Source organism: Raphanus sativus, chromosome 9, assembly GCF_000801105.2.
Source record: "Raphanus sativus cultivar WK10039 chromosome 9, ASM80110v3, whole genome shotgun sequence".
Taxonomy (NCBI): Eukaryota; Viridiplantae; Streptophyta; class Magnoliopsida; order Brassicales; family Brassicaceae; genus Raphanus; species Raphanus sativus.
In genome coordinates, this window is record NC_079519.1 from 8,586,763 (window position 1) to 8,602,198 (window position 15,436).

At 33.4% G+C, this 15,436-nt stretch overlaps 2 protein-coding genes and 1 long non-coding RNA gene across 3 annotated transcripts in view; all 3 read right to left on the reverse strand.

The window, feature by feature from the left end:
* Positions 1–56: 56 nt before the first annotated feature.
* Positions 57–4,818, reverse strand: LOC108827240 (uncharacterized). Its single transcript, XM_018600599.2, has 14 exons — positions 4,565–4,818; positions 4,190–4,230; positions 3,591–3,791; positions 3,394–3,491; positions 2,979–3,172; positions 2,702–2,883; positions 2,164–2,508; positions 2,016–2,080; positions 1,740–1,788; positions 1,495–1,630; positions 1,305–1,389; positions 1,128–1,197; positions 639–779; positions 57–539 (listed from the first exon to the last, which is right to left on the reverse strand). The coding sequence occupies exons 1-14, from the start codon at positions 4,668–4,670 to the stop codon at positions 252–254; spliced, it is 2,001 nt and encodes a 666-aa protein (XP_018456101.2). The 5' UTR covers positions 4,671–4,818; the 3' UTR covers positions 57–251.
* Positions 4,819–9,188: 4,370 nt separating this feature from the next.
* LOC130499548 (uncharacterized) lies at positions 9,189–10,989 on the reverse strand. Its single transcript, XR_008938422.1, has 3 exons — positions 10,251–10,989; positions 9,924–10,157; positions 9,189–9,581 (listed from the first exon to the last, which is right to left on the reverse strand). It is a non-coding gene; the product is annotated as an uncharacterized LOC130499548 (long non-coding RNA).
* Positions 10,990–12,676: 1,687 nt separating this feature from the next.
* Positions 12,677–15,436, reverse strand: part of LOC108824683 (GDSL esterase/lipase At5g55050-like) — a 3,688-nt gene continuing 928 nt past the window's right edge. Inside the window, exons 2-5 of the mRNA XM_056994016.1 lie at positions 13,769–13,914; positions 13,421–13,654; positions 13,063–13,318; positions 12,677–12,900 (exon numbers count right to left, since the gene is read on the reverse strand). Of these exons, the coding sequence (XP_056849996.1) occupies positions 12,677–12,900; positions 13,063–13,318; positions 13,421–13,654; positions 13,769–13,914 (860 nt within the window). The remainder of the gene's footprint in view (positions 12,901–13,062; positions 13,319–13,420; positions 13,655–13,768; positions 13,915–15,436) is intronic.

Below are 15,436 nucleotides of genomic sequence, written 5' to 3' on the forward strand. Positions count from 1 at the left end.
CCCGCAACAGACACTTGCAAACACACAGAAAGACGTAACTTTTCTCGCTTCCACATGCCACAATCCTTATTCATTTTCATTTCATCAAAAGTTTAAGTTGCCCCCCTGAGAAATGTTTTGAATGATACAAATTTACAGTTATCAACCAACTGATTAACTTAACAACCTACTAAACCCAGAGCACAAAAAAAAAGAATATTGAGAAATAACTCAAAAACAGATGAAACAAATAAATAAAAAATAGCAAATAGTCAGACAAGAGTCCCATTTTCAGCAGGTCTAGGTGGTTTCTTTGCAAACAGAGACGACTTTCCATCAAAAAGACTAGAGAAAGACTGCCGCGGGCTCGGTCCCGTACTTTTCTGTTCAGTTTCTGATGGAACTCTCTTCTTGTTTCCTTCTTTACCACGGAATATGAAGCTCAGCCGCCTGAACCGCCGTTTTGTTTCGTTCCCTCCTGATGGCGACTCCTCTGTTTGCTTCATTGATCTCAACACCTTTTCTGGATGTACTAACATTGTTTCCGCTGTTTCATACACCTATCGATATCAAAGAAAACCAAACCAAACCTATCAAAAAAAAATCAAATGGAATTGAACTATATGAGTATGTATGTGCATAGAGTTAACAGTACGTACCTGGCAAAGATCATCAAGCTTATCGGTCCATGCGTCTCCCTGGCAGGTCGCGACTACATAATCCTTGCACTCGAAGAAAAGCTTTGACAAATCATCGTTTGCGGCTACTACTGGCTCCACCATTACAAATCCCAGGGCAACCTGTACATTTTAGAACCAACCCCAATCGTCAAAGTGCTGTTTATAGCTAATATCTTTTATTGTAAAGTTTTCTTTTTCCAGTCGATTCTTCAATCTATATCACCATCTGTGTAACACAGTCGATCATGTGAGACTACGATTTTGTTCATTTCCAGGAGTTCAGATAAAATACTACAAGACCTGAATTATAAGGATTCAAGCATTCACAAATATGCAATATTTCGACTCTTCTTAAAAACAATGCCTACTGCTCGAAACTCTTCTTCTAGACAAGGGCTGCACAATGATCTCACAAATACATAAAATAAGAGAAATAATAATATATGCGATTTGATGGGGAAAACTTACAAGAGAAACAAACAGCTGCTCGAAAAATTCAGCAGGCGGGATGTCTTCCAAAGAATTCAAGATTCCTTCCCTGTTGTAAATTTTAATGAGAAACGGGCAAGATCTCCAACCATGAGCTATCAAACATAGGATCCACTAACTACTATTGACTAAGATGACATATAAATTGACACTTACACAGCTAAATCTTCATCATAAAGAGGTGTTTGCTTAACCGCAGGGAGTGGTTTAGCTGTTTCCCACAGCTCGCGCCATAAATTACCTAAGAACACATAAATAAGAAAATATGAGAGCGAGACTTGAAAGATGACTACTACTATGCTTTATCCACAGGAAGAACTGAGAGATGGATAATTCATGATCGAACCTTCTTTTTGCATCCGGATGCTTAATTGACCTCTTAGAGGAGAAGAGTCATCTCCAGAAGAAGTATCATTTTCAGTCCAATCTGGAGGAGAATGCCATCTCACAAAATCTTCCAAAATACAGCCAGGATTTGCTGCCTAACCAGACGTACATACACAAATCAAAATTCATATCAGCAACAAATTTTTCTCCCTTACACGAACACAAACATAACATCACTAAGAACATCAACTTTGAAACAATCACCTTGAAAGCTTGCATGTCAGACAAGAGTTGAGAACACCCAGCCCCCATGCTGAACCATAAGAAAGACAACAATCCAATATATCAAGAAAACTGGATATCTAAAAAAATGTAAATGAATAAAACAGAGATTGCTAAACACGAACGTCCATTATTTTATCATCTAACTTTGTTCCAGGTCTTTTAATCGTCAACTCAGGATAGAGAAGCAGAATGATTTGGTTTTACAACATATAGAACTGATATTGCTAATTAGATGGAGTAATCATTTGCACTCACCTCCCTGTCCGCAATACTAGTTCCTCTGTTTCTTTAATAAGATCTTCTGTCAACAACGGACCCTCCTACACGGATATAAATAAACAAAAAGGACTTGAGAGAGGAGAAGATACTACAGTTTCTTTCAAGTACGGCGGAAGTTACGAACCTGCGTTATTGGAGCATACACAGGTTCACCAGTTTCCAACATTGTTAAGTTCTGAACTTGGTGGTGGACGCCTAGGCGTAGTATGAGCTCTCCGGTGTTATTTTTAGCATACAAAAGAGAAGCTGGAGTACCCATCGCTTCCGAAATATCTGAATTTTCATTGGCTAGACTGGCTTGGCTCATAACAGCATCTAATGCTTCGGAAGCAGCTATGAAGCGTGCTTTCCTGGCAAGACAGCAGTTTATAACTTGTAACCATTGGTGAAGTAGGCAACTTTTTAAATCAGGATTCTCGTCTAGAGGTATCCATGGTATGTGTTTCTTTTCATTCCAAAATCTTCTCAACTGCACATGTAGATAATTTGAGAGAGGTTATCAAATAGCTACAGTATATTACATTGCTTGCAGTAACTTATCCAAGGAACATACACCAACACAGTGAACTATCCATCTAATACAAAAATACATAGGCAACTATCATACTAGAAGTGTGAAGAGTGATAATTTAAAGCCAAACCAATGCAACAGAGTAACTTACTTCATCAACAACCCTGCACCAGAACAAAGCCATTCTGCTTGGTGTTGTAAAACTTCCAATTACTTCAGCTAGCTTAACAACAAAGCTACTAGGGGGAGCAACATGAAGATCTTTCGCGAAAGATGCTCTGTTGGTAGGAGACTCCAAATCAGAGACAATCATTCTGACGAGGAAGTTACCATCTGTTAATAACTTGCCAAAGTTAAAAGCAGCTGGAAATTGAGTAGCAGTAACTGGAATATAGTTTGATAAATTTCCCGGTGTTAGGAAGACCTACCAACATTAAACATGGAATTTATTAGAGAAACAAGTTTTTCCTCGTCTCTTGAATCAAAACCAAGTTTATCCTCTTTTTCACCAAGAACCATCGATTTCACCGCAGAGAGGCTCAATCCCCCTCTCTCCCTCACTGGTGATGAACTTCCAGAAGATGCAGCAAACTCTTTCATAGTCTTAGCCAGTTTCCCCGCTCTGAAAAAGGCCACAAGTACATAAAAAGAAAGCAGAGCAAGACAAAGCAATTTATCGCAAGAATACAGAATATTTTTTTTTTGAATACATTACTTATACTTAAAGCTTTTGGATTATTTAAACATTCAAACCTCAATCACTATAATTGACTCTTCTGAAAACTTTGTAGCCAGAAACTACATGAAAAAAGAAAAGGTATAAAAGTTATGTTTCAGACTCACTCGATGGCTACAGCCAGCTGCTTCACAATGGATGCCCGAGGAATGCTGTTCACATCAACAGCATTTAGAACTTGTACCAAGTTACCAACATCAGATGCCTAAATAATGCCACCATTAGGAAAAAAAAAAACATTAATCAAAACTAAAGACAAATGGCACGCTTTAGTGCTGTGAAAAAGTAGAGCATTAATTAATACCTTGGCTTCTTGCTCTTGCGCTTTAAGAATAAGCGAATTTTGGTCATAGAAAGGTGCAAGCATGGTTGAATCCTCAGCCTTGTCTTTATCTTCAACGACTTCTTTCCTCCCAATTCTCAAGTTTTTGAGTTTATTTTGCCACTCTTGCTTTTTTCTAATATGTGCAGTTCTCCAACCTTGAGTCTTCACTTCATCCTCCTCCTGTGCCAAACATTTCCAGTTACCAGTAACTAAAAAAAATGTAACTTTGGACAATAATAACATAGTAATCATGAAATGCCAAGAAATGCTGAAATATATATATTTTTTCCTATACCATTCTTTAACAGTCTCAGTAATGGTTCAAGTAAGCTGCATTTTTCACATCATTCCAAAAGAAAACATATCTACATTTTTTTCTTAATAACCCGGTGTATCCTGCCATCCACCGAAGTGGATCCAGACTAGCGGCGAATGTCCGTATCAGCCTACGTTATCCAAACATATCTACATATTGCATTTCTCTAACTAGGGGTGAGTAGATTACTAGTAACAAATCCTTGAAATGTATTAATCTTAATTATCATCTGATATTCGTTTTCTATTCATAATCGTCTTACCTTAGATTCATTCTCATTCCTCGTCGATGGCTGCTCCTCCTCTTCCAGTTATAGAAGAAAAAAACACTCGATTTAATCAGATGAACATCACCAATTTAATTAATTAAAAGAAAAACACCGAAATAGAATTGAATTTGACACGAGAGATAGAGAGAGAGTCCAAAATAGAATTGGATTCAAAATCGAAACGAGAAAAAGGATTTAAACAGGAGAGGAAAGGCATACAAATCAGAGGTCGAGAAATCAACGTCTACGCATCAGTCAAATTTTAGTAAATGCAAAAAAAAAAAAGTACGAAAACTAATTAAAAATTTTAAGTAAATTGAAGCGGAAGCTACGGGAAGAAGGAGCGGGAGAGAGAGATATATATAAAACCTCGATCGGATTTAAGATCAGTGAAGACGCGCTCCGCTTTAGCAGCGGCGGAATTGAAAGCAGTTCTAGCTTTGGAGACGAAAGACAGCGGCGGCGGCGCATCCATTATCGTGCGCACCTCCCTTACACCTTATCAACGAGACGGCATTGAAAAAACGTAGGAGAAGAAAGAAATTGAGGAATCGATCAACGACGAGAGATTCTAAGGAAAGTCGCCGTTGAGAAAGCAGACGAATTTAGGAAGACACTTGTATTTATTTAAAATCTTTTTTTTTTAATATTATTTTCTAGATTTAGTACTCCCTCAATAATATGAGATAGATTTCTTTTTGTGCAAATATGAGATAGATTAATGTACAAATTTATGGTATGGAGTTTGACCAATCCAGATGTAAAACCATTTTCATAAAATCTAATCTTTATTAAAAAAATTAACTTCTTTTTTTAACTAGATTTATGATTCAGTTGGATGCATGAGATGATTTCCATTGGATACTTTTCTTAGTGTAGCACATGATTTTTTACCTTACGATTTATATAAAATTTGTTGTATTCGAATAATTATTTTTTTTGATTGACATTTTGCATTTTTAATGGCTCTAGATATTTATTTATTTTACTTATCTTGGGTTGTTAATTTGTATTTAAACATGCATGCATACATTTGTGTATATAAAAAAATTTAAAATGGTTATTTTGAGAGTTTTTGACCGTGATTAAGACAGAATATGTCACGCCGACTTGCAATCTATATATTGTTCATTTCGTTGCCACTGAAACATATGATTGAATATTGTTTGTTCTGTTGTCGAAGATTCAAAGTTAAATTTTCATTGCTATTTTTAACGATTAAAATTTGCGACTTTCGGATGATTGGGTGATCAGTTGCGCAATCAAAACAAATAACAACCTGTTACCTACGACTAAATTATGCACACAACAAGAAAACTAACAACAACTAATACCCTTAGGTCGCATGTCACGCTCTCATATCACTGTAACGAATGCATCAAAGGAAATGAACAAACAAGAAAGAGAAGTGGTGCAATGTCCAATAGCATTATCCATAAAGGTCAGGGATAAGCCGCTAAACCAAGAAAACCCAACCATCCCAACCAACAAAGGATAGACTGTAAGGTGATTGTATAAGCCAAGACCAGACTTCTAGCATCCTAGACGATCCAATAACATGATGCAGCAGTCCGCAAAACATTGAATCATTAGATCAAGTAAAGGAAACATGTATTTAATCAATCGTTGATCGAGCAATCCTTTCATCTATCTTTCCTTATATAAACTTCTTTCAATAAAAAGAAGCTCTAACCAGGGGCGGATGCAAGATCATATTTAGATGGGGCACATCATTTTGTTTTGTTATATAATAGTTCTAGGGTTAGATTGGGCACATCCCCCGTAACTCATCACCTCCGGCCGCCACTGCTCTAAACCTGATTTTCTGATTTTCAATCTTATTTTTTCTCTTGTAAACATAAACTCATATTCTAATATTTCTTTGAAAACTTATATAGGTACCTTTTCACCTTTCTTGTTAATCTCACATCTCTATCTTAATCTATTAATAATAGCAACCTCAATTAATATCAGAAATTGTGTTGTTTTTTCCTAAAAGTTTTACTAATTGAAAATTAGTTATCAAATTACATATATATGTCTTTTCAACATCATTTATAAAATGTATTTGTTTGAAGAGTTGTGTCTTGTTAATTAGTTTTAAAATAGTTAAAATATCTCAAAAGGTTTTTCTAAAAATTTAAGAGTTGTGTCTATTCATTTGGTTGTAAATGAATTTTCTCATGATAAAGTATTTCTTCATCCCAAAAAAAGTAATGCTTTATAATATGTTCTAAGAATGTTTAAATATATAATTTCTCATCATAAGCATGTACCATTTTATGCTAAAAATATGATATGGTTTTAAGAGATTATGAAAATTTGTAAAGATAGTTTTATCATTTTAGGATGTGTTTTTAAAATATATATTTTAAATAAGAATCCAAAAGATATCAAAATATGTTTCTTTTTCATTTTGAAAATTGCTTAGACATTTAACATGCGAAAATATATGTCTTCTCATCTTAAATATTGTATTAGTTTTTAAGATTTTCTTAAAATGTATAAGGAAATGTCTTTTCCTTAAGATGTATCATTTCATGTTAAAAATTAAGTAAATTTTAATACGATGTGTCTTTTATAATACAATTTTATAGGTTTTAAATTTTTCTTTTCATTTTTTCTAAAGATATGCTTTTATTTTATTTTAAAACTGCATTAATTTTAAAAGGATTCTCAAAATGTATAGGATATTTATTTTTATCTAAAAATTATTAATAATATGAATCCTAATAAATGTGAAAGGTTATGTCTTTTCATCTTAAGAACTTCATTAGTTTTTGAAAGTGTGTAGGGTGCATCCTGTTATAATGATGTTTCTTTTGATCATGAAAAATGGATTTTCTTATAATGAAAGTTTTTTTCATCCTAAAAATTCAACGATTTATATTAGGTTGTAAAAATGTGTAAATATATATCCTATCATCATAAAAGTGCATATTTTCTTTCTAAAAATGTGAAATGGTTTCTAAGAAATTGTGAAAATGTGTAAAGATGTTTCTTATCAGTTTTTTAAAAAGTGTTTCATTATTTCATAGGAATCTTAATAAATGTGAAATGTTGTATTTTTCATCTTAAAATTTTCATTAGTTTTGTATAATGTCTAGGGGTACATATTTTATATATTGATGTATCTTTTCATCTTAAAATGCATAATTTTATAATGAAATATTTTCAGCACAAAAAATCAATGATTTATAATATTACTGTGTAAGAACGAGTAAATATATATTTTATCATCATAAGAATGTATATTTTCATGCTGAGAAGTGAAATGATTTTCAAGAGATTGTAAAAATGTTAAATATGTTTCTTATCATTTCTAAGAATGTGTTTTTTATTGATAGAAATTCCAATAAATGTGAAAGTTGTGTCTTTTTATCATACTAATTTCATAAGTTTTTTAAAAAAATTAATCTAGATGATAGGCACCTTTATGTATAAAAAATGTTTGATGATTTGTGCAATTGAATCTTATAAGTGTTAGCTGGAAGGATCTCCATAGTATTTTCACACCCATCCGATAACCTATATAGGTATCTATGTGAATCATATAAGGCATGAAAATGTTTTTTTTTCTTTTTCTTTTTTGCTTAAATTTGGCAGGCATGAAAATGTTGCATGGAAGAATCTTTAGCAGCTCTGTGAATCATATAAGACATGAAAATGTTGCATGGAAACCTCCCTCAGGCCGATCTCAACCTCTATTCCCTTGGATTTTATGGAATCGATATTGGACGAGTATAAATCAGTCGATCTTTGAGGATAAGAAGTATTCGGAATTGGAAGTGATCCTCAAAGCTACTAAAGATGCTCGGGAATGGCTCTTGCCTCAGCCTCCTATGTTTTCCCCAACCCCTATGAAAAAGCCCACTCCAGTGACCCTATAGATCAGAGGGTTGTCACAGTTTCAACTGTTAGCTGCTTGTCTGACGCGGCCTGGCACAGTGACTCATGCACTGGAGGTATGGAATGGATTCTGAGAGATCACACAGGTGTTACTCTGTTGCAGAGATCTTCTCATCGTCAGTTTGTTGAAGGCCTCAGTCTCTATATATTGCTAATACAACAGGTTATAAAGACGTAATCTGTTATTCAGATTGTAAGTGTCTCGTTGACATTTTCACAAGAAAGGCTTATATGACCGCTTTCCAATAGATTTTCAATGACTTAAGCGTGTTGAGTCGTTCTCTGTCTTTTGAATTCATCCTTCTCTTAAAGAATGTAACTCCTAATAGATTATTGTAAGAAAGTAATGAATGGTTCGATAAAAAAAGGGAGAAGGTTGCATGGAAACAAATTAAATGGTTATTGCTAGAACTTGCAGCAGCATGAAAGGAAACAATGAAACATATTATTTCATTTGAACCTATTGGTGGGGTTGATAGCTGACATGTTAACAGCTTTTCTGCTGCTTTTTCTGTTAGATCTCCGATCTAACAATTTTGTAGATATTGTTTTACTAAACCAAATCAAAAAGGAGGCAGGAATAAACCAAATCAAAAGGGAGACAGGAGTAAACCAAATATCCAAAAGGGTTAAAATACGACCTTATCAAGTGTTTGGATTTGAATTTGATCATTGGGATCAATCAACATCATTTTCATCGTTTAAAACAATGTGCACTTTAAATATATATGTACTAGGATCGGCCCGTCCTACGGGCGGGATATTCCTTAATTTTACTTGAATTCATATATTTTCCTAAGTTTTTGATGTATGTGTGTTCAATTTGCATTTATAAGTTATGTGTATGTTAATGATTTATATCTTTAAGAATGTTTTAGGTGTAGTTCAAAAAAAATGTTTTAGGTGAGTAGTTGATTGGATAAAAGATTATGTGATATGGTTTATTTTGATTACTCTCAATTGGAGTAGTGCCATGTTTTAATCTTCGTACTAACATCATCTCTTTCTTTGTATATGTTATAATAGTAATTATTTTCCTATCATGTAATCATATTCTCTCAGCATTCGGTTGAAGTCAAGCTGATAACAATTTGAATTTGAATTTTTTTTATAGAAAATCTCTAAAAATTTGCCAAAACGGTAGCCAGATAAAGCTAACCAAAACGGTAGCAAAATAAAGTTAACCAAAATATGAAAACACTGAAACTGCGGAGGATGAAAATTTACCGATGATTATCAGTAGTCCTTATTTACGGTAAAATGGGACAACCTCAACTGGAAAATTTAAGTCTTCCCCACATGAGCGGCAATGAACAAAGGGAGCTGGATGTCTACATGGTTCTCAAAACCTTCATCCTATCAGTTCAGAGTTCAGTCTCACCAGAAGATGCCCAGCCTCGGCAGCTCTAATGTTAGTTGATTTTGTCATCTTCCCCATTGAAGCCCACAAAAACAACTTCATCAGTTATCTGCCACACTAATGAAAAAGTTGTGCACTTAAGGACAAAAACGGCTTTGGTAACATCACAATGATGCATGTAAATGATAGGTCCCTAGACCATGTCCACTTCTACCTGAACAGATATACGTAAGTTGCCAATACTCTTGCCAATTTTTAGCTCAAACTGAATTCTTTTGCCTAACCAAACATTATAATTTGTAATACATGTCACAATGTTTTATATTACATCAAACAGGCTCAAGAAGACATCAATAATTAACAAACAAACCGTTCACTCCTCAATCCCACCGTTGATTATGAATCCTGACATGCAATGAGTATGTATACTAAATTTCAACACGATCAGCAATTATCTACCTTGTCAAACAATCTCCTAAAAATGCTGTTGCAGAACAGTTTTATCTATTTCTGCAGATTCAGTTGAATGTGGCCCAACTTTGAAGGTGAAATACTAATTGTTTATAACTTCTATTCATAATTCGGTTGATCCAACGAACTCTCTGCAATGAAATCTTTCCATATATAACTTTGTCTTGATCCAATTTCCTTATATCTGGCCAGAAACCACCTCCAAAGTAGCCTACATACACACTGAATTTAAAAAGTAAAGCTGCAGGTTTTCGGATCAGAGAAAATAAAAAAACATTCATCAACTTTCAAATCTATTTCTGGATGAGAGTTTACCTCTGATTCGAACACGGTATCTTTCTATGGATTCCTTGCAGCTTGATATTTCCATATGCATAATATCCGAGATGTAGATACTTCTGGTCTGTTCAGAAATCGCTTCACAAAACTCATGTTCAACCAACTTCTATCTCACGTTCACGTCTAGCCATTGCTTTGATTTCAACAGAGTTCCAACATCTTCTCTGGACCATTTACTTTAGATGTACTGTCAAACTTAGGTTTCTCAAACGACACCAATGACTTCTCCAATCTCACCTCATTCGAAACTTTCACACACCTTTCTAAATCACTTCCTTTTTCTTCCAAGCTTTAATCTTTCTCCTCATCATCTTCTTCCCCAGCCCAGTGCACTCAACCTCATTACTATTCCTATACACAAACACCGTCTCCAGCACCAGATTCCTATTTAAACACAAAAAAATCTCTTCCAATAGCCAGTTAGCCTCAAGAGAGATGAGTATTAAGAGATGAATATGAGAGAGAGAGAGAGATGAATAGCAGAGAGGTTTCGAGATCGCGATTCGCAGATGAGGTACGAACCTATTTATACCGGAATCACTGAATGAACGACAGTATCTGAAAATATCGTAGTGGGCGTAAGATTTAATGAGCTTAAAGACAATAAGAATAAAGACAGTAATCACAACGCCTCTGTTACGTATCTGGATCGTCATCGTATCTGCCGATCGCAAAGGTATGAATAACACAAACGCGTTCATCAGGGTGACCTGGAGTTCGCGCATCTTCGATGGGTCGCTAACAATCTATGATGATAATAAGCCCAATCGCAAGCCCATACGGAGGATAACACCCGAGACGCTGTGTTTCATTAAACGCGCCACATGTCGATCTCTCAGCGACTTAATTTCTGATGTGGCGTCCTAGCTGTCGCAACAGGAAGGATACACCATATTTTATAGTAATAGATTGCTCCATTATTGAATATTGAAACTTGAAAGGCTTTTGTTATAATTCCTAAACATTAAGTCCAAAAGATAAAACACTATAGAAAGGCTTTAACAGTACTGATGCGCGTCCTATATCACACAATCCATTTGAGTCCGACAGTTTCTAGACTTGTCCAACGAACGATTTCTCCGATATCAAGCTGATATTCTGGAGAATTGAATGTAACAAAGCCGCGAAGAAGTTGGCTCAGTTTTAAAAAAGAAGTAGGCTCATTATGCCTCTCCGTTTCAATCTTTTGATTTATGGACTAGTAGTTACTAAAGGTACCAATTTAGTGACAACCCAGTTGTTGAGGCTGATAAATCCGGCGTAAAGTTACATTTTTTAAGGTCTAAACATGTTTTGAACCATTGAGCAATTAGAAAATTTAATAACAAAAATAGACAAGTACAAAATTGATTTTAATGGATTTTTAAATCCAAACCAAATCTAGTGTTATTGGTTTTATGATTTTAAAATCTATATTCAAATCTATTGTTATTGGTTTTGTGATTTTAAAACAGATTTTGAAATCAAGTGTTATTTAATTATAAATATTTATTTAAATATTTGATTTGAAATTGTATTTCAATGGATTTGTGACTACTTTTAAGATTAAAATACAAAGGAACAAATATAGAGGTGAAGCTTGTTATTTTACTTGGATTTGTATTATATCGGTTTTCTTCAAATTTTATAAAAAATAACAGATTACTACATTTGCACTTGCACGAGAACAAAACTGAACCACATCACCTAGGCTACAATCTCGTCCAGATTTACCGTGACACTACAAATAGAAAGGCCCCAGAGCATCTTCACATTTTCCCACCACTTGTCACGGAACTTCCTCTCCACCTACTACATATTTACACTGTCTTGTTCTTTTCTTCAGCAACACTTCAATCCAATTCCATAACAATGAAAACAAAAAAACTCAAACTCAGATGATGATAGATTGGTTGCTAATTCTGGAATACATGCTCTGCCTGAGAATCGTATTGTAAAAGATGTTAGAAACTGTGAGACGCAAGGAGTACACGTTGATGCCGTTTTTAACAATAGAAGCGTCTTGAAACCTAGGGAGGTTACTGAATCTGTTGTTAGTCCACAAGATGCTTCGGTTTCAGATCCTTTCCAGAAGAAGAAAATATATATAGCGTATGGAGATGATGAATTAGTTGCAAATCTATTTCATTCATTTATAAAGTCCACTTATTTTGATTTTGAAATCTATTTGTTTGATTTTGAAATCACGGGATTTGTCAATGATTTGCAAATCCAAACTTTTTTCTAAATCCACAAAAATACTATAACCAATAACCCCCACTGAGAGAAACACTAGCAAAGCAAATAAAATTTATTTCACTGCTAACAAATTTAGTGCGTATATACTTTGATTTGTAATAAAGTCTCCAGAGTCCATTTTCTATATGATCATAATCTCTGGAAAACGAAGCCCCATATTGACATCATGAAGAGGCTAGTTGAGTGAGAGTTAGAGGAGATGAGTATTGTGAATCATTCGAAAACATAAGGTCCACGAAGGTTCGAGACGCAGCTTCCGTGGGATGGCCGAAGCGATCCCAGAAGAGATATTTGGTTCTGTCTGGACAAAACTTCGAAATTGGTTGACAATGCCTAGCCGCGTTTAATTTTCCACTTCCACAACACGCTGATGCCACCTCAGTAAAACCTAAAATCACAAGCAGAAAAAGACACGGTTTTGGTTTCTTATATAATCTCATGACATGCAATATGAACAGCTTGACTTGGTTTAAGGCTCACGATTGCTGTATGAATCTGCCCTAGTTTTCATTAGTGGTGCTTGCAAAGTTTAATATTTTTTCTTACGTACCGTAACGGGCAGGGTTAGAGTTAATGTCCTGCAAGGACTTGAAGTTGTCAAAGTAAGAGTAACTCATTGAGTTTTGCAATTCTTGTTTGAGTTGTTGCAACATCTTTACTAGAGCTTCGTTGTACAAAGAGCACGACCTGTTTGCCTCTTCGTCGCATTCGTGGAGGTCCGAGTCCGTGTCTCTATTGCCCGGTATGCAACCAATCTGTGCAACTCCGACTACTAGGAATCTACGTGCTCCGGTTGCGTGAATTCTCTATTAATTAATGTAATTTTTTTCAATTAGTAAAAAAAATCAATTTTTAGGAGTTCAAATATATAATCATTAGTATTTAGATATTCAAACGTTTGTGTTTACCTTCAATATCTTTTTGAGCTTATCAGCCATTGATTGTGTATATTGTTGAGGATCATTCTTTTCTCGCGTTTTGAATGATCCGTAATAGTCGAAAAGATCGTTGCTGCCTATGACTACAATGTATAGAGATTTAGATAGATGGACCTGTGCTTCGGCTGGTCTAAGCTGACCCGTCACTTCGTGATGAATAGATAGCCAATCGTCCACTTGGTTTGCCAAAGGAATAGATTGTCCCTACAACAGTTAAAATAATGCCAACCATGGAATTAGTACTCTTTTCATTCTTTTCCAGAATTCTAAAAATAATATTAAAATATCATGGAATATATATATATATATATGACTAACAAGTTTTTTGTCCGAACTGTTGAAGATTCCGGCTCCGCCGGAAGCAAAATTCACACCGGTCAAGGCCGCAGATTCTCTCCTTTTGTTTTTCAATGGGCCTTTTAGTGAGCGATAAGGCGGCGGTAACGGCAAACCAAATCTGTCCGCTAATTATTAATCAACCAGAAAAATAAACAGAGTTGAAACGAACGAATACCTCAAAAGTCAAAATCATAGTCTCGTAAATGAAAATTTGGAATGTCATAGCAGGAACCACTCGTTTAATGATTACTAGTGAATACATGTATAAACAGATTACTCAGAAAAACAGATTACTCAGCATGTCTAAACATTAACGAATTATTTCTTTCTTTATTTATTACATACCTTATATTTAATTATATATTTTGAATATTTGTGTTTACTTAGAAAATTACTTTGATGAAATATACAATAACTTAATATAGTTAAAAATAAATGAAACTGGAAAAAAAATTGTCACTGTTTATAGATAGATTGATTGTGAAGATGATATAATTAAATTAGCCATAGTTCACAATGAGGTTATTTGATTTAACCAACTTAGACCGATTTAGATTGATTGATTTTTAGAACGATTTGAATCATTTTAAAACGATTTAAACCAACTTGAATTGTTTAATTTAAATTTAAAATAATCGTTTTGGTTATAACCTATTTACCACGTTCGCCACTTATATTTATCTTTAGAACATTGCTAAAAGTATAGAGACTAATATATCACTTTACTAACTATATTATTAATTAAATATGTTGTGAATATATGAAAATAAAACTGAGGAAAATAAATATTTTAAAAATACACAAATAGTAAATTATACAAAAAATAAGTTTAGAATTTAGGGAATAGTTTTTTAAAATTTATGGTTTTTGAGATTTATGGTTCAGTATTTATAGATACTTAGGATTAATGTTAGAGTAATATTGTTTTATGAATATTATTTTTCTGAATTATCTCTATAATATTATTTGAGAAGTCAGTTTCTTATGTGTCGCGCTCACGTTAATTCTCACGATGGTTGATTACACGAATACCCTTAATGAATTAATCTTAGTTATACCAAATTATCATTACTAAAAATTGTTTAGTTTCCTTTTTATTAATAAAGCTTTAATTATCCTTTTTATTATAGTTTATTTATTTTATCAACCCATATATAATAAAAAGGAAATATCTATAAAATATATAGATTTTTTATATACAAAAACGAATTTATTTTTTCTTAATTTATATTTTCCCTAAAAACATAAATAAAAAAGTGATTATCTAATAATTTTCAAAATATATAGGTGTATATATATAATTTACAAAATAAAATAGTTAAGATAATTTTTAAGAAAACATATTTTATAATGATTATTTTTTTGATTAAATGATTTAAAGAAAATTAATTTCAAACAATGTAAAGTGATCATCTAATATCATTAAGAAAATTTATAAATTAAAATTAAAATTTACCTAATTTTCATTGATAAAATTATAAAATGTATTCGCAATTCTAAACAAGTTATGATTTACCAATTATTAGGAATTAGTTGTCTATAAATATCATATATATATATACATGAATTTTCAAATATTATAAAATATGTTCATGAATGCAACTACAATATTTCTGTGTTGTTTCTATCTTTAAAAAAATAAACTTA